At 41.5% G+C, this 23,469-nt stretch overlaps 1 protein-coding gene across 1 annotated transcript in view; it reads right to left on the bottom strand.

Moving 5' to 3' along the window:
- The window catches only part of TACC2 (transforming acidic coiled-coil containing protein 2), a 128,609-nt gene that overhangs the window by 17,940 nt on the left and 87,200 nt on the right, over window positions 1-23,469 (bottom strand). The window contains 9 exon segments of the mRNA XM_036386185.2: window positions 879-959; window positions 1,855-1,995; window positions 2,119-2,290; window positions 3,034-3,149; window positions 3,968-4,029; window positions 7,756-7,963; window positions 9,051-9,111; window positions 13,715-15,017; window positions 21,580-21,743. Of these exon segments, the coding sequence (XP_036242078.1) occupies window positions 879-959; window positions 1,855-1,995; window positions 2,119-2,290; window positions 3,034-3,149; window positions 3,968-4,029; window positions 7,756-7,963; window positions 9,051-9,111; window positions 13,715-15,017; window positions 21,580-21,743 (2,308 nt within the window).

The following is a 23,469-nucleotide window of genomic DNA, read 5'->3' as shown; positions in this document are numbered from 1 at the left end:
TTTATGAAGTAGCTACTTGATAGCTGATCTTTAAAGCACCAAGAAATTCTACCCTGAAACCAGCCCAAATGCTCCAAATGCTGTTGTGATGCAATGAACTCCAGATCATTTAGGACTGGGCAAAGACTTTGGGCTGACCTATTAATGGACAGTACAAGAGGAAGGTTACTGGAGAAGGGCATGTCAGTAGCACATTCTCCTCAACTGGAATGAGATGTCTCACTGCAGCAGGACACTGCCATCCCATTCAGCTGATAGCCTTTTCCAAGAAAGCCACCAACATTTATGGAATGACTATTTTGGCTTTCCAAACACAGTGAGTTCCACGTGCATCCCTACAGCAGAGCAAAGCATCACTGTGAGGCACAACCAGCCAGCAGGACTTGGAAGTAGCAATGAAAAAAAATAAGATTTAGATCTTTATGAATAAAGACACATTGTGATGTGAGGCCTTTTTTCCTTGCGAGTTCTGCAGCCCTTCCAACCCTGCTGCAGTCCCTTTCTTCAGATGCCTGAGGGCAAGGTCGACTGATTTCTTCACTTCCAAACATTGAGGGTCAAAGGTGCCTGACTTCAAGCTGAAAATGCTATCAGAAGACAGAATGTCCTTATGGCCAAAGCAGGCCTGGTATTCTTCACCATCAAACATTTTAGGACAAATCTTGCTTCAGAGAAATGACAAACACCACCTGGGCCGCAGAATCCACCTCCTGCTGAAGGAACGCTGCTGCTTCTTGCCTGTTGTTAATTGGGGTGTGAGTGGGGTGACAGCATTTCTGTGTCAGCTCTGCTGCCAGCATGCTCCTGGTGTCCCCCCAGGACAAGCAGCACTCGGGCTGTGCACACTCACACACACAGGGCAGGCACAAAGCAGGTACCTTGGAGCGCAGGGAGGAGAGGGCAATCTGCCTGGCTAACTTCAGAGCTTCTATCCTCATGGCAGCAAACTCTAGCTCCTCCTGTCCAAGGGTTTGGTGGGGGAGTCCCCCACAGGGAAAAAAATGTGGTAAGAACATGGTAAGAAATGTCTGACACGCTCAAAAATGGGTTGTTAAATTTTAACGTGTAACTCAGATAATTCCTGGGTGACAAACACCCCAAATTCCTCTCATGGTCAGGGCAGTGATGCAAAAATCCAGGGCTTGGTTAGTTTTGAGGTAGCTGTGCAGAAAAATATTATTTATTAGGTGATCAGTACAAACAACACTTCATGTAAAAGAAATGATTTCTGAAGCTAAATCTTTATCACAGATTTCTCTCCTTTCATTTCCATTTTATGTGAATTTATGCCACATGTCAATCTTAGTTCAACCTTTGCCTTTTTTAAAATTTCACTGCAAATATTCCAGAAAATATGTCCTGACATACAGAACTGCTCTGCAGATCCATTTGCTTTTCCTAGAAGAAACCATGCCAAATTTTGCATTAGAGAAATTACAAGAAAAACAAAGCCTGATTTTCATTTCAGCAGAATTATGTCCTGAATCTCAAAAAATTAATCTATATACAGACTTACTAAGGCCAGATGACAAGACAACTCTCCACACATCAAGTCCTGTGCTCAAGCTTAAAAAAAATTTGCTTTGAAAAGACTTCTGGAAAATACATACATTAGAGGTACATAGGAAAGGTGTTGATGAAATTCAAGGTTATGGATGATATGAATTACATGAGTTAAAGTTCCTCAAGTCTTTGAAAGGGAAGAGTTACTTTGGAAAGAATTAAATAATTATTTTAATTCTTTTCCACATCCCCTCCAAGCCTCCTTCTACCCCTTTTAGATGAGGCAAAGCATTCCTTTGCCTGTGTATGGACAAACAGAAACAAAAGGACATTTTTATTTCTGCTACAAACCTGAAGTTTCTGAGCAAATACTGGGGGGTTCTTTTCTGCCAGGTCAGGATCTAGGTATTCAGGCTGATCACATATTGAGGCTTTCTTAGATATCCTATTGAGAAGAGCATCAGCAGAGACAAAGGAGTCTTCAGGAGAAGCCTGAAGGGTAAAGAGGAGGCTGAATAAGCAACAGAGATTTTGCCCAAGTTGTTCGGGACAAAAGCAAAATGCAAAATTTCTGGAGGAAAATGATCCCAAACTCTTATATCATACAGGACTCACGATTTCAATGGCCTCTGGAGTTGTTCCCAGAGTCATGGGCTCCAGGTCCTTCTGCTTGGCCTTGTCAGGGGGCTGTAAATGTGCCTCTTGGCTGGCAGCGAGGACTCGGGAAGCTGGGTGTGGGATTTTCATGCCAGAGGACTGCTGGCCTTCAGGGTCTTCAAAACTTGACCTGGAAAAAGATTGTGCACATGTTTTCAGGCTTCACAATTCTGCTTCTGGTAACAGCTGAGCAAGTCCTCTTCATCACTTTCATGTGTATATATATTAAAAATATATTTATACACACATTGTTCCAACTCAATTTTACATCATTATATCTCGTAACACTTTGCAATATCCTTTCAAAGCACTGCACTGGAGACATCAAAATAAAACCAGTTCCATCAGAAATGCCACATTTCTTCAGTATTTCTCACTTGCCTTTTTACCCCTTTCTCACTACCTCTCTCCAAAACACAACTCTTACTCACAAGAACAGATGTCCTTGATATGCAAAATTATTGGAAGTAAACACAACTCCCTTATCCTGGTCTTATGAACAAGAGCCCTTGTTCAGAAAGTGTATCCAGGGAAAACCAAGTGAAAAACTGCAATTAACAGATTTCTACACTAATGTGAAAATTACCTGAGTATTTGAGGAAAAAGCTTTAAGTAGGAGGCCACTGCCCAGTAAAACAATTGCTACACTGGCTATTTAGTTAAAATGTGAAGGAGAAATCCATGTCCTTATTCCCTCCTGAAACTTGTATCTCTTTGCCCTCTGTTCTCTATCATATGTGTACACAGATGGAGATCTATTTTTAAACAAATAACTTGGCAGCACAGAGGCACAGAGAGGAAGAAGTTCCTGTGTATGTGCTCTGAGGGTAACCCACTCCCCTGACAGGCTCTGCTCTGCTCACTGTGACCTACCCTGAGCAGGGAGTTGTGGAGTCAGACAATCTGATGGGAGGTGATTTCACTGGGCTCTCCTGCTGTGCATCAAACATTAGGTACAAGGACTGCTTCTTCTGGGTGCTGTCATCCTGCTGGCCACAGGGAAAGAGAAACTCATTAAGCAATTCAACCATTCTCCATTAAAGATAATTCAGGTCACTGAAGCCTTTAGTGAGCAAATGAGTTGACAGAAAACTAATAATACAGGGTTGTAATGCTGATACTGAGATGGATCCTCCTAGGAAGAAACTATTAAAGGACAGAACCTAAACAGTTCACTCTTTGTAGTGGCTCTTCTTCTCCCAATTTGGGGTTAATCAGATTTCTGGTTCTGTCAGGCAGGAGGCACCCCTTGGCTGAGGGTGTTGCTAAAATGTCCACTGAATATTCTCATTGCTTTAAGCACCACCTGAGTGATTTTCCTAATGTCCCCAGTGGATATCCCCTCATTGGATCCAGTCCAGCTATCAAATCCATGATTAAAAAGAAGGTGAAAAAAGGGATAATGTACAGAGCAGCATTCCAGACCTCACACTCATTATGTTTCTCTCCTGATTCCCTCCAGCTTCTTCAAACTTTTACTCCCAGTTTCTAAAAGAGTTCAGCAGTTGGTGTAGACAGCTCTGCACTCTGCACTGCTGGAAATACTGATTGGCTTTGAATCTCCAGAGAGAACTACTGTGATGCTAGCTTAGAAATAAAATCATGAAATGGAACAAGCTTTACAGGACACAGGACAACAAAGCACAGGCAATTTACCCCAGTTATGCCAATTTCAAGGAACTGGTTTTGCAAATCTGCTGCAGGCACATTATAATTAATTTAAAGGGTGGTGAGGCTGAGGGCATTACCAAGATAGTATATTCTGACAGGGGAATGCAAATGAATGGAAATGGAGGTGAGAACTTACAGGCACAGAGGAGCCTATTTTCTCCATATATTCTATTTCATATGAGTTGCCATATTCCAATTCTGCAACAGAAATAAAAAAAGAGGTGTTAATACAAGCCATGACACGATTTTTTCAGAAGTAAATGAGAGCTCATTGACAAGGGCCACTCCCACTCTGCTCAATACTTTCCAATGACATATTAAAAATAGATTATACAGAGAGAAAGTAAAAGGTGCTAATATTCACTCATTTTCAACAATGAACCTGACACTTTTCAGGCAAATCAGCTTGCCAGAAAAAAATTCAGCTTTTTAATTTGCCCCAGGGACCAGAATATTGAGAAGGTTTCAGAGTAGTTTCAGAGTACAGGCAACTTTCCCCTATCATGTTATCTTATCACAGAAAACACATTTTTTCAATAAATGTCAATGCTGATGCCAATTTCTTTTAAACGTATTTTAACAGCTGTTGAGAAAAAATATTTTCTATTTCTTCATGTTTATCACACTCCTAATTCAGAAAAACTACTGGGCTATCACTGAAGAAAAAGGTACCTAAAATGCTCATGAACCAGGAGTGAGGCACCAGCCCAGCTTATGGGGCTGTTCTCACATTTTGTTTTCTGAGAAAGAGTCTAAAGCAGGAATATTTACAAAGAATCCTAAGTCTAAAATGTAATAAAAATGCAAATCTTTACTGCTTCTCTGCTTCTAATCTCCCAGTTACACTGGGGGGAATAACCAGCATTTCTCCCCAGTCTTTGGTCACCCAGTAGTTGATACAGAAGCAGACAAATCTAACACAGGAAAAGAGATTATACCTTCCTGCACTCAAATAAAAGCCAACTCCCTACAATGACAACTTAATTTAAAATTAAAAGCGTAATTAATTTGTGCAAATGCTGTACTTTGTTCTGTTTCCATGACTTAATTCAATAAACCACTTGCATAATTTGATTCTGACTCTAAAGAAATCCTAAGGAAATGCATGCTACCATTTGCATTATGATAAAATCATGTGCTAAAATCCTTCTAGATTTGGGCAGCTTTTGAAAAGTAGAGCTTGCATTAAGAAGATGATAACCACCATTAAAACTTTTTATGTTTAAAAACAAACAACCCTGAAGAGAATCTCTAGTCTGATTTGTTGATTTAGAAAGTTTTTGAGGGTTCAATGTGATTTTACAATGCTTGAATTTTTTTTTTTTTTTTATTTAGTAATAAAAAGCACTGCACAAGGACTGTAATTCCACAAGCTATGTATTTTGTCAAACAACCACTGAAGAGGAGGAGCCACAAACCCTCAGTACTGGTTGGGGATATTCACAGTAAGTGAAGAGAAAGCTGTAATAGCAGGCTCCTCACGTTGAAATTCCTAGCACCATATGTTTTTAATGGTAATAGGGAGCCAGGCAAGATGGACAACCTCCTGGTGTCAGATACCAGCAACAGCCTTTTTCATTCACTTCTCTTCCCAGTGAAAGCAAAACCCAAATTGGAAGGGTGAATTCAAACCCTCTATGAGGGGCTGAACTTTAGGAGAAAGGCTGAAACCCCAGGTAACAGCAGCAAGTGTTTAGAAACTGCCTCTCTGTATCCCATTTATGCACAGACAGCCCAGTCAGGTGCATCAGGAGCATTTATGGAGCAGCTTTATGCTCCAGAGAGCAAGCCCTGAGTGCCCAGGCAGCCTCAGGGGCAGCAGACGTTCCAGCACTGTCCTCTGCTGGCACAGCCACGGGGATCCTCCACCTGCCTGCAGCACTGCCAGCAGCTCTGCAATCCCAATCCAAACTGACTGCTGGGACAACACGCATTTAACTTCACTGCTGACAAAAAAAAAAACAAAACCAAAAACCAGGCAGGACACAGATGGAAATAGTCCAAGTAGAAACAAAAGGAGTAACGCGGCTGGTTAAACGCAGTTTGTTTCGTCTCACTGCTCTCAGGAGTCTCCAGCACAATTCCTCTCTCTCCTCTCCTCTCAGACATCATCTCCCCTCCAAAATCTTAGGCTCCAGTTATCTCTATGCATTCAAAATCAGAAAAGCCCAGGATATCCCACGAAGCAAGACAATTATCTTTTATAAACACGTACAACAGACTTACTAAGTGATGTCCTCCAACTCCTCCTACAAATAGCTGCAAGATTACATCAGAATTTTCTGCTAATAATTACAGCTTATTTCGGGTCTGTGCAACAGGAAAATGGCAGCAGCTACAGGCAGTGCCTGACACAGATAAGGGCTGGATGCAATGGCTGGCTCAGGAGCTGGGCTGTATCTGTACAGAAGCAGTGTTAGGTTACAGGGTAACACATGGGTGTCTGGGAGAGGTAAAAATATCTACACTGAGAAATGGCCCTCAAATTACTCAGAAATTTCTCAAAGCTGCAGGAGCAAGACTGACAAGGAGAAAAAATTATTATTTTTAAGAGATATGAAAAGCAGAAGCATTGTTGATTATAATGAGTGTGTAATCTGAAACCCCGACTGTACCATGCAGCACACATGAGACAAGACAATTACCATTTAATTAGGAGCTTTGCTCACTTTCCTCTACCCACTTTGAAAGCTAAAATGATTGTTTCAGAGTGTCTCTTACTATTCCTTTGTTCCATTTTCTTCCATATAGTTTCCATCTTCCCAGATTTAGGGGGGCTTATTTTATAAAAAGTGTTTTTTAAGTTATTTTTAAAAATTCAAATACAGGGAAGTCAATGTCTAAAATTTATGATTTGACAATAAAGACAAATGAATTCTTCCAGACTGAAATACTTAGCTGTTTAGAATACTCAAAAGATTTCAGAAAAGCCCAGGGCACACAAGCATGTGAATATCAACAAAAGCACTGTGACTGTTGTTGCTTTTTGATGTCAAACACCTTGACCTAAAAGTTTTTAATCAGGCATAAATTTAGACCCAGCCTAAAATGGCAGAAAGTAGATTTAATGGTAGATTGGGACAGGGACTGAAAGGATGGGGGGAAAAAATGAATTCTAATCAAGAAGAAAAAGTTGAAGCCAAGTTAAACTCAAACATGCTTCCCACCCACAAAGCTGAACATCTGCCTTTGGAGCAGATGTTGCAAAGCAGAATTCCCTCTGGTAGCCCCAAGGAAGGCCACACACAAATTTTCTTAATTCTGTCCCTTCCAAATTTCACAGACCTGGAATGACAGCTCTCTAAACAGAAACTTCCAGCTTTAGCTCCCAGCTGCTCATAGGAAAGTATGGCAGGAAAAGACTTTTATAGTTGATCTAGTAGGGAATTTTATCTGGAAATATGAATGGTAACTCTCTTACAGAGGGGATATCCTGGACACTTTCATGCATGAAAATAATAAAAATATTTAGAGCCCAAGAAGCTGCAAGAGAGATGGCATGGTATGGGTGTTACTGCAATACAGAAAATCTGAACAGAATTTTAACATGGGACCTTTCCCCATGCAGGTTAAGGAACAGGCTCAGGCAGAATCAGTAGTTCAGTGACTCTGGAGCAGTATCAGACCCCATTCTCCTGTGAAGGCACTGACAGAACACACTGCTCGCAGAGAAGAACAATTAATCACACAAAGAAAGCAAAAGCCTTTTTCTGAAGGGCCCTCTCATTTCCCTTTAAGCACCTTTTCTTTCCTGAAAACTCAAGGCTGGACTGTTGGGGTCTTACATTCAGCTCCCCAGAATGGCCCAGAGAGCACCATTTTTAGGGTTCCCTAATAAGAGTCTGCATTCAGCAGAGCACAGACCAACACCCCTGGCCAAACCAAGGCCTGTCTCTCAGCAAAAGCCCCTGGCTGGAGCAGTACCCTCAGTGGGAGAGCTGAACTTGGTCTCATTGACAAAGGTGGACAGGTCAGAGGGCTGAGGGTAGTCCTGCTTGTCCGTGTTCAGGTCCACAGTCATGCAGGTCCACTTCTGCCCCGTCACGGAGGACGCCAGCTTCTCCTCATCCGTGGCGTGAACCACCGTGGAGATGACAGGAGGTGTTTCTGGAGTTGGCAGTGGAGTGGGATCCTGCAGCAAACAAGAGCCACTTAATTCCATTATCTTTCACTAACACATGGAGCAGCTCCATCTCTGAATTCCCCTGCACCAGCAGAGCCATCTCTTTAATTCCATAATCTCTGCTGCAGCGCTGTATGAAATACTTAATGGAAAATACTAACTCTACCAGCAGCAAGTTTTCCCAGTATAACTCAGCTCTTTGATGATAAACACTTGCATTGCAAAGCTGCTTTGATAACAGGGAAGAAAGAAGATCCAGAGCTGTTAAAATCTGTTATGCACTTGACACAAGTGGCACCCACCACTGAAGTCCCTGACTACCAAAACTGACTTTTCAGGCTTCCCTCATAGGAGCAAACCCTTGTAGGACCATGAGGTCATGAACCCTTTCCCCTTTCTTCACTTCTATGCTGTCAAGCAGCACAAATAAAAGGGCAGGATGGAGAACAGGAAGAGGAGCAGTAGCATGGAAGGAGCTGTGCCACATCAAAGCAGTCAGGCCTTTGTGGAAGGGCAGCTTTTGTCAACTTCTCTTCCAAGAAAACCACCTGCCAGCAGTTTACAACATGGAATCAAGCTATCCAAGCACATGCTCCTGGGAGATCAGCCCACTTGGTTTATTTCTATTTCCCTTCCAACCCACCAATTTGGCACATTTAGTTTCTTACTTCCTAATCTAAAAATTCCAGGGTGGATAGTGATAGTCTTGTTTTTCAGACTGAAGATATTTACTCATATCCTTGTTTCATCTTAACACAGGGCTTTCCAAAGTACATTAGCTAATACTCTAGCTGGAATTCCCAGAGAAAATACAAGAACTGCTATATATTGTGTATACACTTTATAGGACAAAAGGTTAATGCTTTATGGTAAGACCCCAATGCATATAAAGAATATATTTTGTAAAGAATATATGCATACTTGGACTTATGCATATATTCTTTACAAAAATCTCCTTTATTATTGGAAGAACAAGTCGAAAACAAAAATATCTTGTGTTATTAAACATTCAATTCCAATTAAATTAATAAAATTTCCTTCTTTTTACCCCTTCAAGGACACAAATTACATGCATCAAAATAAGGCAGCACTTTACCTGAGAAGGAGGATCTGATAGTGGGGATCTTTTTGGTGATTTTTTCACCCTAAATGTATCACTGAAAATAAAGTTCAAACTGTTAATATGGTAACAGCAGCAAGAATCAGGTCATTTCACACTTAGCAAGAGACAGCCACAGACAATGCAACCTCTGTAAGCCCTTCTGCATTAAAATCCCATCCATTAGGAAGCAGCACCACAGAGAACCATGCCATGGGTACATATTTTGTCATGCACTTGGAACAGGCCTCCCTCCCTCCAAAGCTGAGAGCAGCAGGATTGCCATATTTTTCATGCGAGCTCCTGACACATTCACAGAGCAGACTGCATTTCAAATTCAGCGGCAATTCACATCCCTGCTCCACCACAGGCGCCCTCCAGGGCCCTGTGGAAATGATTCAGCTTCTGTCTGCTTCAGTTTCACATCCCAAAATAGGTCTAACCCACACCTTCACCTGAGAATTCAAACTGTGATAAACTTAGGCTCCAATGACCCCAAAAACCAGGAAGAAAAAACCTGGTTTGCTTTAGATGAACTATATAAAACCATCTGAGGCAGATGCTGCTCCCCAGATGCAAGAATGAGCTGTGTCATTACAAATGGGCAGAAGAGACCTTTTTAAAAACAAATAAAACAAGAAATATGGCAATTCTGCTTCCACTTCCCCTGACACCTCACAGTGCAGACTGGGAGCACGGACACTGTAGCCCTCCAAAATCCCACAGGTTTAAGTCAAGCAAAATGAATGAAGAATATAAATTGTGTCATGACAGTATATAATTATTACTGTTGCCTTTATTCACAATTGGCTAAAAATATTTTCTAACCAGGAATAAACTAATTATCTGTCTGTTCTCTTGATGCACATTGCCAGAGTTATTCAAAACCATTGATGTTACTAGCTACAAAAGGGAGAAAAATACTCTAGCAAACTCACTGATAAAGACTTTATGTTTGAACAGAGATGCAGCAGCAAAAATTACTGAGCCCACCAGCTCATCCCTGATCAACGAAGGCAAGGCTGACACCAGAAATTCTAATGGTGGGTTTCTAATTCTAATTAATGGTGGGCAGAGGGTAAATCAATACCACATCTAGAGGGGAAAATAAATTGGGCAGCTGAATATTGGTGTGTTCAATGCCATTAATTATCCAGTTATGATGGCAGAATTAATTAGGATAACTTTTTCCTTCAAGAAAGACCAGCATTTTATGCAGTATTTACAAAGAATTGATTGTACAATGTTGTTCAGGGGTAGAAATAAAACTTCCATATTTTAGCTGAAGGATACAAAATTTCTATAGGTTTTAAAGGAGGATCTTCTTTGATAGGCAACAGATAATGAGGCAAACTCAATCACAGTCAGGCATCTTACTTAAAATAGCTTTCATGTGTGCAAGTGAAATGAAATCATTAACATAAAAGCTGCATGCTGAATAATAACTGATCATGCTGCAAAATAAATAAGTAAAATTAAAAAGCCCATAAATCAAAGAGGAAATTTGAATTGTTAGCTTAGAATTACTTACAACAGAGAACATACAGACATCACATCTTCTACCATCCTAAGACAAATAAGACAAAGAAAAGAGAGACAGACAGAAGGAACTGACAAAAAAGATTAACCTACAAATACTCTGTTAATGTTAATGTGTTAAGGCAATCTGATCATGCATATTTTCTACCTGTATAATCTTAACCCCTACTTTTTATTTTGATGTACACAAGGAGAAAATAAAAATATTCATCAAGTCCTTCAATGTTTTCTAGTCCAATGTTACACTTTTAAAACGCTTTCATCTTACAAAACACATTTTTCAAAGCTGACACCTTCAAGTTAATTCCTCTCAGCACACTAACTGTCCTTGCCTGCCCTGATGGAGGCCACCTGCTTGCTTTTCAGAACACAGTATTTGTCATTATATGAGATGCAAAACTGTTCCTGAATGGCAGCTAAGCTTAAGGAGAGGGCACAGTTATTCCAGGTTTTGTCATGTTTGCTGATGTGTTGTGACAGCACAGAAAATGCTACTTGACCATTTCAAGCCATTTACCCAGGTCAGGATAGAAAATGACATTTCTTTAAATCTCAGCTGGTTTGGCTCTCTCCAAAACCTAACCTGGTGTTCCAACAGAGCAAACTGGTTACCCCCAAAGCAGAACCAAACCTTGCCAAACATCTTGAACTAAGAGAAGTTTGCATTTACTTATAAGCTTGGCTGCTTCTGCTCATCTCTCCTCACATGCAATGCCCGTGACAGCTGGCACCTTCCATTTCCAAACAGCCTCCAGCCATCCAAGGGCTTCCACAGCAATGCCTGCACAAGCAATATCTCTAGAAACCACTTATTTTTGCTCATCACTGTGAGCTGGCTCTGGGGAGGCATCAGCTGCTCTTTGCTCAGCATCACCTGAGCAGTGTGATTGTCTCCAAGCAGCTCAGCACTCAGGGAGATGAGCAGGGAGCGGTTTGTGTCGAGCTCACATCTCTTGTAAAATCATTTTTCACAGGGAGGTCAATGCTTAAATTCTTGCAGTTTCATTCAAGAACAAAAACGGCTTATTTTTATTGATTTAGCACATGTTAGACTGAGCACATGGCTCAGATTCAAGGTAGTACAAGCTCAGCACAGGCTTAAACTCATGCCTGGCTTCTTCACCTCTAATCTAGAACTCACTGCCTTTCCACATGAGGAACTCATTTCCAAACAGGGTTTGATTTCTGCACCCCTCAACAGGGCTAATAAAGCCTGCTGCCACTGCCTACCCTGGCATCCCCTCTTAAGCCTGAAGGTGATTTTCTTCTAGAAAGTACCACAGCTGCAGGCTGCAATGGGTTATTAACATTCAGTCTCATCTTTGTAAAAAAAAAAAAAAAACAAACAAAAACCCACTTGCAAAAGTAGGTTACAGGGCTGCAGTGAGCAACACACAACACAACCCAGGGAAAGCAATGGCAAGCACGGGCTGGGAATTCCTGCAGCCTTTCTGACCCAAGAACTTGTGAGCCCTGAGCTGGGGGAAGCTTCACCTCCCCACCCTGATAAACACCAGCACTGAACTTTGTGATTTCAAGACAGAATTTTCCTGTGATGGATTTTCTCAAGGACAAACATGGCTTTGTAAACTCTCTGTAAACTCATTTTCCCCCTAAATTAATAACTTTGGAATTCTTTCCAGTATTCAAAGCAGATGGAGAACCCAAGAGGCCCACTCTGGGGGTCTGTCAACTCCAGCTACTGGAAGACACAAGGAGACTCTGGCTGGCTGCAAAAACTTAAAGATCTGGTGACATTAAAATTCTCCTCTGCACATCCCCAGTAAGATTCAAATTGTTCCTCTCTTGCTGTCAGACTTTTAAATCTTCTTGGTTTGGACCAAATCAGTTTGGACTGCAGGCTTGGAAAAATGTCATTTGCCACAAAGTTTCAGGTGAACCTCAAAAAGTAGCAACACCAGGAAAAAAAAAGGCTTCTCCCCCAAAGAAAACAACTCAACTACACAACTAAACTATCAGTAAGTCAGAAACTCCCCTAGAAAGAAAATAAAATAAAGTCACAAGCTTCCTCAAATCTGACAAGGGACTTGAATTAGAAGCTTAGAAGGTAGGAGGCTATTCAGAAAAATCTGAATAATCTCCATTTCACCCTGTACAGGAGATCAGCTTTTGTACTGCTTTACATTAACCATGTTATCTTCTTATCTTAAATTGGCATTTTAAAAATTTGCTCCCATTTTTGTTAGTCAGCTGGAACATTTAAACCATAAAGGAACCTGAACTGAGATACTTTCTTACAGATATACACAGGAGATAAATTTCAGATATATGGGACACTTAAACTTAGGGATCAACAACTCAAAATAACCATATCTAAGCAGATAAAGCAACATGCAAATCAGCAACCAGCTAGAGAGGTTTTTAACCAAATATCTAATAGCAAATTTATCCTGGAATTTGTCACCCATGTCTAAAAGCTGGATATTTCCCTACCATATAGTAGTTTTGGATATTTTAAACTTTCTGCACAGTTGTAAGCTCTTTCATAAAAAGGAATTTTTTCTTAATTGTGTATATATATAAATATATATAAAAATGTATTTCCATACTGCACTCTTCTGTTCTAGGTTATTTTCTTTTAAAAACCATAAGTCACTGGATGAAACCATCTTCCTGCTGTTTGCAGTATGAGATTTGTCACTGCCTTTCACTGTCACTATTTCACATCCCACACTCAAAACCAATGATTCATAAAATAGTTGTGCTGGTGGAATTACTTTGGTCATCTTAAACAGCATCAACTTCCCAGAACGAGGCCACAGAAAATTGGGTACATAACTGATAAAATTGGGTACGTAACCTATAAAATTGGGTATGTAACTGATAAAATTGGGTATGTAACTGATTAAATTTAACCAGGTTCAGAACTACGCTGAGCCCAAAGACTTGAAAAATGCAGTTGCCTAACGTGGCTTGGTAGTTCTGGAAATATCAAATTATTGAGGAAACAGGTTGAGAGCAGGAACAGCTCAGCATGACTCCAATTGTGGCCACCAACACCCAAAGTCACCTCCCTCTCCCTACTGAGCTATAAATCCTGTGTAACTGTGCTAAGGGATGTGCTGCTTCTATTCTAGAAACGTCTCTGCCCTTTAACTTACGTTTTTAGTGGCGTCTTCTTCTTCTTGGCAGGTTTGTTCAGGCTGTCTCCTTCCATCCCGTTTGTTTCGTTGGCACTGGCTGGTATCTCAAAGGAAGCTGGAGATTTGGAAGGCGAGCTGGCAACCTTAGAAGAAGACTTGAAAGGGTCAATGGAGTCCTCACACATGTCGGGCTCGAAGCTGTACGTTTGTTGAGGCAGTTTGGGCGATTCCTGCATTTTTGTACTGGATGAGAAGGGGTTAAAATTGGGATCGTCCCACTTGTCGATATCAAAAGTGTAAGAGCCTTTAGTGATGGGGATTTCGTTTGGATCAGTGGGCGACTTGGTCGGGGTGGTTGGAGCATTGTCAAGCTTCTCCACCGGCTTTTTAGTCTTTGGCCTCCGGAGCGGCATTTTAGCACCAGGCTTTTTCCCTGCTTTTTTGGGAGGAGGAGCGCTCTCCTGCTGCTCTTCGCTCCCCCCTTTCTCCTCAGAATAATCAAACTCCAGCCTCACCGCTTTGATGGGAGGGTCCTCCTGTCCCCCAGTGTCTGGTGGAGTCACCTCCACGGCCTCGGGGGCCGTGGTTAGAGGCAGCGTTTTCCTGCTGCCAGGGGGGGAGTTCTGCACCTTGCTGCCCCCGGAGCTAAATGCACTAATCCCTTCCAAACGGTCCGGATCCGAAGGCTCAGATCCCTCAGGCACAGATGGGGCCTCCTCTTTCTCAGCAGAGATTTTGGAAGGTTCAGTACATTCAGGCTTTGCTGAGTCAGCCTTCACCTCAGGTGCTTTGTCCTCACAAGCTGCTTGGCCAAGCTCAGGCGGTTCTTGTGGGGTTTCCTTCACCAGTGGAGCATCCAGAGGTTTTTTGGCTGACTGCTTCTTTTTTACGGAAGCTGGTCTGGGTTTTTTTGTTCTCTTGAGGGTACTGGAAGCGCTGCTGGAACCAGTACTGTAGGCATCTGCTGAGGGTGCTAATGTCTCACTGTTGCCAAGGTAAGATGCTCCATCAAAATCACTGGCCTGCAGGCTGAGAGACCGGGACAACGTGGATTTGGACACTGGGACCGAATCCGTGGATTTTCTCCGGACATTTGCTTTGGGGTCACGATTCTTGGGCTCTGCAGAGCTCGGTCCTAAGGCATGGAGAGAATCAACCAGCTCAATGTTATCAAAATCCAAGTTGTAGGTTCCACTGCTGGCTATGGGCTTGTCCTCGTCGAAGACAGCGGAGAAGGAATGGCAGGGGGGACGGAAGGGGCTCTCCTGAACTGGCTCGCTGTGTGACACATCGGTTACGGGGTCAGCTTCTGAACACAGCCCTGTGGGAGCAAACAGAGAACTCAGTGCACTTCAAACACCTTTCCTGAACTGGGGCTTACGAGGTTTTATTACAATCTAATATTGCTACAAGTAAAAGGCGTTAAAATCATACAAATTGACTAAGCAAACCAAAGTGACTTTTTCAATAGCTGAACCAGATTAGGAAAAAAACAGATCTGTTCTCCCCAGAACAGGATTCAAGGCAAGTTCCACAAAAAGACAAAATATGTACTTGCAGTACCTCTAAAGCACCTCTTCTAAACTATCACTTACAGAGATGGATATTACCATAATATGCTAAATATTGCCAATACCTGAAAAACTGCACATAAAGCACTTTCTTACTCCCATTTTCTACTACTATAAAGAATTCACACAATTGTGTCAGAGCTTTTATGAAGTAAATCTCCTGTAAATTGACTGGTGCTTCAGTAACTACATGTTGACCTTAAGTTTTGTTTCCCATGTGCTATTTTTACCAATTTACCCAGAGGAAAATGGTTTCCTCTCCACAACCCATCAAGGCTGCTCCTCTGTCTGCCCCAAGCAGTCAATAATTACAAGTTTATAAAAAGACATGAATAATTGAGAACTTAATATGAAATAAATTATGGTAAAGGTAAAAGAAACTAAACAAGGTCATTTAGAGAACTCCACAAATATTTTCAGTTGAAGAATCTTCTTTTAAAAAGCTAAAAGCTCCCTACTGATTATTTAAACCAGGTTTTTCCAAGTGTAGTTCTAACTTGTTGATGAAAAGAAAATTTTGTAGAGAGATTTATGTCAAAACTCTTAATCCAAGCAGCTTTCCGCTGCAATTAAAGGTTTTCTTATTGAATAGAATCCTAAAATGATTTATAGGAGTCTCTTCACTTGGGATAAAACAACTATTGGACAAAGTAGAAAAAGAGTGAATAACAAAAAATCAGAAAACAGAGAGGTAGAAAAGCAGGAAGTTGATGGTCCTTGCTGCCTTCCAGCTCATTAAGTTGATTATGCAAATGTTTTACAAATCCTGCATATGGTTTGCTCCTGCTGTGACTGTTCTACTCTGACCTGAATGAACCAGGGACGCCTCTGTCCCTGTGTGTCCCTATGGGGTACCCCAGACCTGGGACCGCTCTCTCCAGCTCCCAGCTCAGGCTGGGCTGAGCCAGCTGCTCACAGCTCTCACAGAGGAGCAAAATGCCCCCGTGTTTCCTGTTGGAGCAACACAGCCTTCTTCACACTGTCCTATTTTTTTAATTATGCAATTATAAAGAAAAACAGTCAAACAAAAATGAGTCTTTTGCTCAGCCCTAAACGATTTTAGAGACATTTCTGCTCATCCTTTTCATTCCAATCCTGACATGTTTTGCAGAAAAACTCTCATTTTGCTCTGCTACATTCATTAACACTGTTCATAAAAGCCATACAGACAATCAATTATTATTTTAGTGAGAAGCTATGAATGGATTAAGAAAAGGGAAAAAAGATTTCCTTTGTTTCAGAAGAAATTGTGTGTCTGCAAGGATTATTATTTATGGGTGTAGAGCACAGAAAAGGATTTTTAAGGGAATTGGACACATTTCCCAAAGTGGCACCATGTACTTCCAGAGACTGTCAAAGGGATGACAGCTACGCAGTTTCTCTTTTAAGACTGTGGAAGTTCACTAGGATACATCAATTAAAATAATATTCTAATGTGGTTTTTTTTTTTGCTAAATGAATGCTAATAGCGTGGCAGTACTTCAGAACAGTTTATTTTTCTCCTTAATCCCCACTGGTTTGGGCTTGGTTTCAGCCTGGCTGAGGGGTCATTAATTAGGCTGGTGCCCACTTCACACACACATCACTTGGTGACACTGATGGGACTCCTTCAAAGGGCACTCAGAGAGTGACACAGACCTCCAGCATCAGCCTCATCTGTCCCTTTCACCCCGAAAGGAGACTGGAAGGCACTTCAGGGGAACACATCACAATAAACACTGGGATGCCAGTGGAGTACAAATGTAGGTCAGCATGAAATCAAAGTGGGATCTGAACGAGGAGTCATCTGCAGTTATGCACTGTTTGCATTCCTGCCTACGTCAAAGCCCTCAGCAGCATCGAGGCCCTTGCTCCAAGTAGTTATAAACATGCACTAAAACAAAGTAAAATAAAATAAAATAAAATAAAATAAAATAAAATAAAATAAAATAAAATAAAATAAAATAAAATAAAATAAAATAAAATAAACCATTGCCCTGCAGGACTTGGACTGTAAATAAGAGGCTGAGGTTTGGGATGCATCGTACAAAAGGAGTGCAAGGCTTTGCATCTACTCCCAACAAAGCAACATTTCAATTCTGTGGGCTCCACACAGCGCAAGGCTTTAATCTTCTTTAACTGCTTATTTCATGACTTCCTCCTCATCAAATCCTTTCTACTCAAGAGTACGGATTTCTGCAGAGCGCTGCTCGATATTTTTATTGTTTCTTTATGAAACAAGATGTGAAACTGTCTCAGCAAACAGCTCTTGGCAGTAGAGAAATGCTGCTGTCAGCCTCTTTTGGCTCGCTCCTGGTAGCAGCAGAATTGCTGGGGCAGGAGGCATAAATGGTACTCGAGGCTTTATTACTACAAAGTCATGAAGACCACACTTTCCTGACATTAACAGCCTATTCAGAGAGCAGAGACATTTGTCCTTTTACAACACAAAATCAAGCCAATCAGCATCACTACAGTATTTTATTAAAATGCAGTTTGAGCACAAAGGAACATACCACAACACCAGCTATGGGATTTAAGGCAGGATTTACCTGCCCTAGAGAGAGAGCAGCACAACATTTTAAACCAGGTTTACGCCTTTTATTAGCACTGAGTCACCCACAATTTATACTGGTAGGAGCTGCCCACAAGAAGATATTAAATTTTATAAAGCTCTCCAAGAACCTGGAGGATAGCTGGGGAACTTACACTGCAATAAAAAAACCAGGCAAGTTCCTCAAACCCCCAATTTCATTAATTAAAAAAGAAGGTCCAAGTTCTGCTCCTTCCACTGGGAAATTCCTCTGATTCCAACCACATTTTCACTGGATCAAGTATAAAAAAATTCCCAAACCCAAACTCAACAATATAAATCTCAGATTTCTTGTATCCAGGTGATGAGACCTAAATATTAAGAGTTACCTGGCGTATTTAATACTTGGCATTTTCACCTGGCACCTGCTATGGAAGAACCAGAAGTTGCTAGAAAGTCACAGAATCACAGAATATCCTGAGTTGGAAGGAACCCACAAAGATCACTGAAGTCCAACTCCTGGCCCTTCACAGGACAGAGCCAGGAATCCCACCCCGTGTCTGAGAACATGAATAAAATATTATAACACTGTGTGCATTAATAAACAAAACAAATTCCTGTTGCTTTTTACAGAAGTAGCCAAGGCAAGGGGCTACTTTGCTGAAGCATCTCTAAAGCAGAAATAAACTGGAAATAGGCCTCAAGACTGCTGATCTGGAAACAAAATGAAACACTCTTCTGACAGGCTTAGCAATAACGTTTAAACAGATGTAATAAGCAAATAGAGAAGAAATTGAATATCAGTTCTGTTTTCTAGAGAAAAAGCAAACAAAGGCAAACCTCTGGAAAATGCATACACCATGCATCCAGTTACTATGTTATGAGGAAAAAATGCCAAAAGCATATAGGAATTGGAATTGCCTTACACTAGAAATTTGAAACATGGTTTACTTCAAGTTCCTTCTTCTTATGGAAAGCCTTTGATGTCAGAAAATCAATTAGTACCACTTGTTTAAAGTTCTGTAAAAATACTTTTGTCATTTATTCTAAGATGTATTCTAACATTGTATAGAAAAGTTTCTTTTCAAATTTTCCATATCAGGCTTCAAGAAGAAAAACTCTGAAGAAGAATGCTGTCCATACCAAAAATTTAATTTGTTTTTGTCTGGACCATAATGTGTCTATTGGAAAGCCTGACCTTGAATTTCCCTGGCACCAGAAGGACTCAAAAATAGGTACCCCATATCCTGATTGTTGGGCTGTAAGGCACAGAGGGGACTCCAGATCTCACTTTCCCCTGAATAAAATCTGAATTCAGTAATCACCTGGGGAAGGCAGTGAGGGTGACAGAAAGTTCCTAGGCAGGAATTCCTGGCCAAAACCAGAGTACTTGGGAGAACGGGCTTGGGGGACATTCTGGTGCTCAGATGGATGAAACAAGGGACAAGAGGACACTGCTATGGGAAGCTGAGGAGACAAGTAACAATAATTTAAAATAATGGCAATAATAACCTGCAACCTCAAACACTCCAATGTGAGATTATAACCCGTGTTTCCCAGAATTATTTAGGGAGGAATGGAAGGGCTCATTGGTAGCAAGTCCTGGGGCTCAGGGGTAGTTTCCATCCTTGCTCTGTTGCTCCTCTTCCTCTCCAGACTTGCCCTCAGACTGACTCCCCTCCTCTGCTCTGCTGCTGATGGACCAGAGCCATGCAGCAGGTTTTACCCCACCAGGAGCTGCCACAAGCCCAGCACCAGTCCAGCTTAGTTCACTTTCATCATATTTACTAAAGGACCACTGAAGTCAACCTAATTAAAACCTCTGCTCTTGCCTTTCCAGCAGTGGGGGGGTCCAGCTGCTGTGCTAATGATATCATGCAACACAACTGCAGCCATCTGCATAAGTAATTATTGTCAGCTAGAGATGAAAGAATCCTTTAAACACTTGCTGTGCTCCCTCCTTCCTCCCAAACACGCTCTGTCACCCATCCCAAGTGAAGACAAAGCCATGTGGCTGCTGGACCAGGAGCCCAGCAGGACACTGCTGCCTCTCCCTGTGCCAGGCTCTCCAGCTGCCCATATTCCTCACTCCTCCTCTAGTGAAACCTGGGTTTTAGCTGTATGGTGCCACCCAAGAACTCTGCTTTAATGCCCCTGAGCCCTGAGGAAGGGACCACAATTCTCTTTGTGTGCAGCCACATGCATAACTTATGAAATAAATAAACTAGAAGACACTCAAGGGGTTTATACAGTACAAAATGTTTAACTTTTCTCATTTCTAAACACCTAAACTATAGTCTTATTATTATTTACTTCTTCTAAAGATTTCCAAAACAAATGAATTGCTTTGTGCTGCCCTCCTACATTTGGATTTTTTCTGCATTACGCATCTTCTTCCCCTCCAGTCAATTCCCCTGTTGTCTAATTGTGTTTTGCATCATTTTGGATCACTGAACAGATCTCTGTCATTTTGCTGTAACTTGCCTCCCATGGACAATCTGATTTGCAAATGAACTGGTTTCCCCTCTGCCATCCAACGGCCTCCAATAAAGTTCACACTGGCTGTGAATAGCTAAATTCAGTTTCCCACTTTTCTTCAGAAAAATCTGAAAAAAAAAAGGAGGGGGGAAACTGGGATGGAAGGAGACAAGAATCACATGTGCTAGGGAAGCACATGTGTAACCAGGGGCTTGAAGATAATCTACTGCAGTAATTAAAAGCACACTCCAACCCTGTTCAGCATGTGTGTTCTTTTGTTCTCTGAGTACTTATTTTGTAATCATTGGATTGCCAAAGATTTAAAAAAAGGAAAAAATATGCAAAATGAGTCACTTTTGCTACAATGATGAGGGAACTCTAACAGCAGAAAGGAAAAAGCATCAGGGTGCCTCAGTATTTACTTTTTATTTTGTGAAATCAGTTAGTAGAAAATCCTTGAAGCTTCTTAAAAACCTATCATAAATCAAGATCCTAAACAACATTGCTTAATGAGTAACTCCCTTTGGTGGGATGCTACAACTCTTTCCAAACACGAGTGTTTGGCAGCTTTAGACTGCTGGGAAAAATATTATCTGCATACAATTTAGCCAGGTGATCAAGATGACTTGACTTTCAGATGGAAAAAAAGACAGCACAATGGGGAATTCAGTCTCAAGCTGTTGAGCTGTCATCTGACAGCCCAAACAAAGCTATTTTGGGCTAATAGCATGCTTTCTACTCCCTCATATTCCATTACTCAATCTGGAGAACAAAGAACACTTTTTGGGGGAAAGAATTTCTTTGGGTTTTAAACACAATTCTCCCTTTTTAAAGATTTTATTTTCCCAGTATGAACCAATTTTCACATATGTATACCATACATACATTCATATGTAGCTCCATGTTCCTCCTATAAAATCAGTAATTCTGTTTTTTGACTACCTCCTGTTCCAGTAACACATTTGCAAGTGGCTTTTTGTTAATTGTCACAGTTAACAGTGCTCACACATGTATCTGCATCTGCAAACCACATCTCTTTTTTCTACTCAATGGACTCTGTAAAAATCCTAGAAAAAGAAGCTTGGTTCAAAAGGAATAAAGTTTTTTTCTAGAGAGCACCTCTTTCTTTAATATTCTTCAAATGTTATGAACAGATTCTCCATTACTTTATTCCAGGAGGCAGCAGGGTTTTTTTCCCCTCTCTGCATGGGTAATTAATTACTATTCCAGAAGCCAATTGATTAGCATTAATTCCTTGCCAGTGCTTAGAGAAACACCTCCCTGCACATTCACCTCCCCCAGTAACGTGTCCCACTCATTACCTGTATCTTCCACGGGCAGCTGAGGTTTTATTTCTTGCTCTGCTACGTCTGCAACAACTTCTGCTGCTGCTGCTGCTTCAGGGGGAGGTGGTGGAGGTGAAGGTGGTGCCTTGACAGGTGTAGTGGACTCCGGGGTCTCAAATGCTTCTTCGGAGTCAGAGCTCCTGGGGAGAATCAAAACAGAAACTGGTGAGCGCAGTGAGAATTCATGTTTGCAGGTCAGGCTTGGCAGCACTGGGATTCCTGAGCTGGTGGCACAGACCTCAGCTCTCAGGCTACCTCTGTGCTTCCCAAAGGAGACCTGACATTCCAGGATGGCTTCCAGAGCAGGATGTCATGGCTGTGGTTTTCTCCCTAGACAAGGATTCATGTAATTTGAATTACAGAAGTGAACACACACTTGGAAATGAATCCATCCTGCAAATCCTGCTTTGCAGTGTGAGGGTGGCTCAGCCACAAAGACCAATACCCCTGTGCTACTCCCTTGCATAAGCACACCTAAATTAACTAAAAAATACAAATAAAAAGACTCTTCTGAAGAGAATTTCCTAGCTTCATTTAAAAACCCCAAACATCTAAAACAACACCAAATTTCTTTGTGTGCCCTCAAGGGTGAGAGAGCAGACATGGAGGTGAGGTGCAGCCAACTCCTGTGCATCCTCCTCCCATGGCAATACTACATTCTATTTTCAGCAGAATTTTACCAGAGCCCTTTTCAAACAGACCTCTGTGACACAAGGAAGACAGCCTGTAAAATGCATGGAAACCTAGTATTAGAAATAATCCTTTTGTGGCACCATGTGCTCACAGGGACACAAAAACACAGAGACCACCATGGGTTGATGCCAGCCCAGGAACGAGACAGCAGCACTCAAAATGGAGTCATTCAAGTGAAACACAAGCTTGAAAGGGAGCAACTCTACAAAATGATGAGGAACACAAATATTAATTAAAGATATAAACCATTCAAGGACACACCACTTGCTCTTAGAGGGATATAGCCATAAGAAACTGTCCTTCTAGGTCTGGAAACTATAGATCATACTTAAACTGAGCCCAAATGATAAACATTTCATCCTTTGTTTGGGAGCAAGGAATGCAGTAACAATGGTGTCATATTCAATATGCACTGAACATATGTTCAGTATACATTCAGTAAGAGTTTCTGTTAGTCAGATGCAGTTTTGGACTGTTGGTCTGTAATGAAGTAAATTGAACACAGCAGTTTGCTGAAGGACAGGACAGATTTGCCTCTTCCCAGTGGTTCTGTGTTGCCATAAAATGAGAAGCCATTTCATCCAGAAGCACTCCACAGGCCAGCCCAAATCAAGGGCTCCTCTCATTTTGCTTGAGTGAGAAGGTAGCTCTGAGCTGCCAGACTGTTTGGTTTCCTGAGACCCCTGATTATTTTAAGCAGCCCCATGTCAGGAGAAATACAAACACAGGATTTACATTCGTTTGCCTAATTCTATCACAGTATAAAGCCTTGGGGAAGAAGAGACCCCAGTGTCACCTCAAGGAGCACAGTGGTCCCAATTTTCCCTCTCCCTCTTCTCTGCAGAATCCCAGAGACAGCTCCCACCCCACTGGGATGCACATCATGACCCTGTGCCAACCAAATCCTGGCTCATCACCCCTGAAGCAAAAAGAGTTCTACTAGGTTATAACTTCAGGTGTTTGGAGATTTCTTTTTTTCTCCCCAAACCCATACAGCTCAAAACCACTGTGTCTGGCTTTCCATTATATCTGCTCCTCAAAAACCCTTTGTGCCACTTCTTTAACCATCCTCATTCCTCAGGCCACAGAACAGTCAGACTGGAACAGGCACACTGCATCATTTCAAATCATAGCCCTCCAAAGATGCACCATCTTTTAAGTTCTACATATTTT

The sequence above is a fragment of the Molothrus ater genome, chromosome 8 (assembly GCF_012460135.2).
Source record: "Molothrus ater isolate BHLD 08-10-18 breed brown headed cowbird chromosome 8, BPBGC_Mater_1.1, whole genome shotgun sequence".
Classification (NCBI taxonomy): Eukaryota; Metazoa; Chordata; class Aves; order Passeriformes; family Icteridae; genus Molothrus; species Molothrus ater.
Note: the sequence above shows the minus strand (reverse complement) of the source record. Positions and strands in the feature narration are given on the sequence as shown.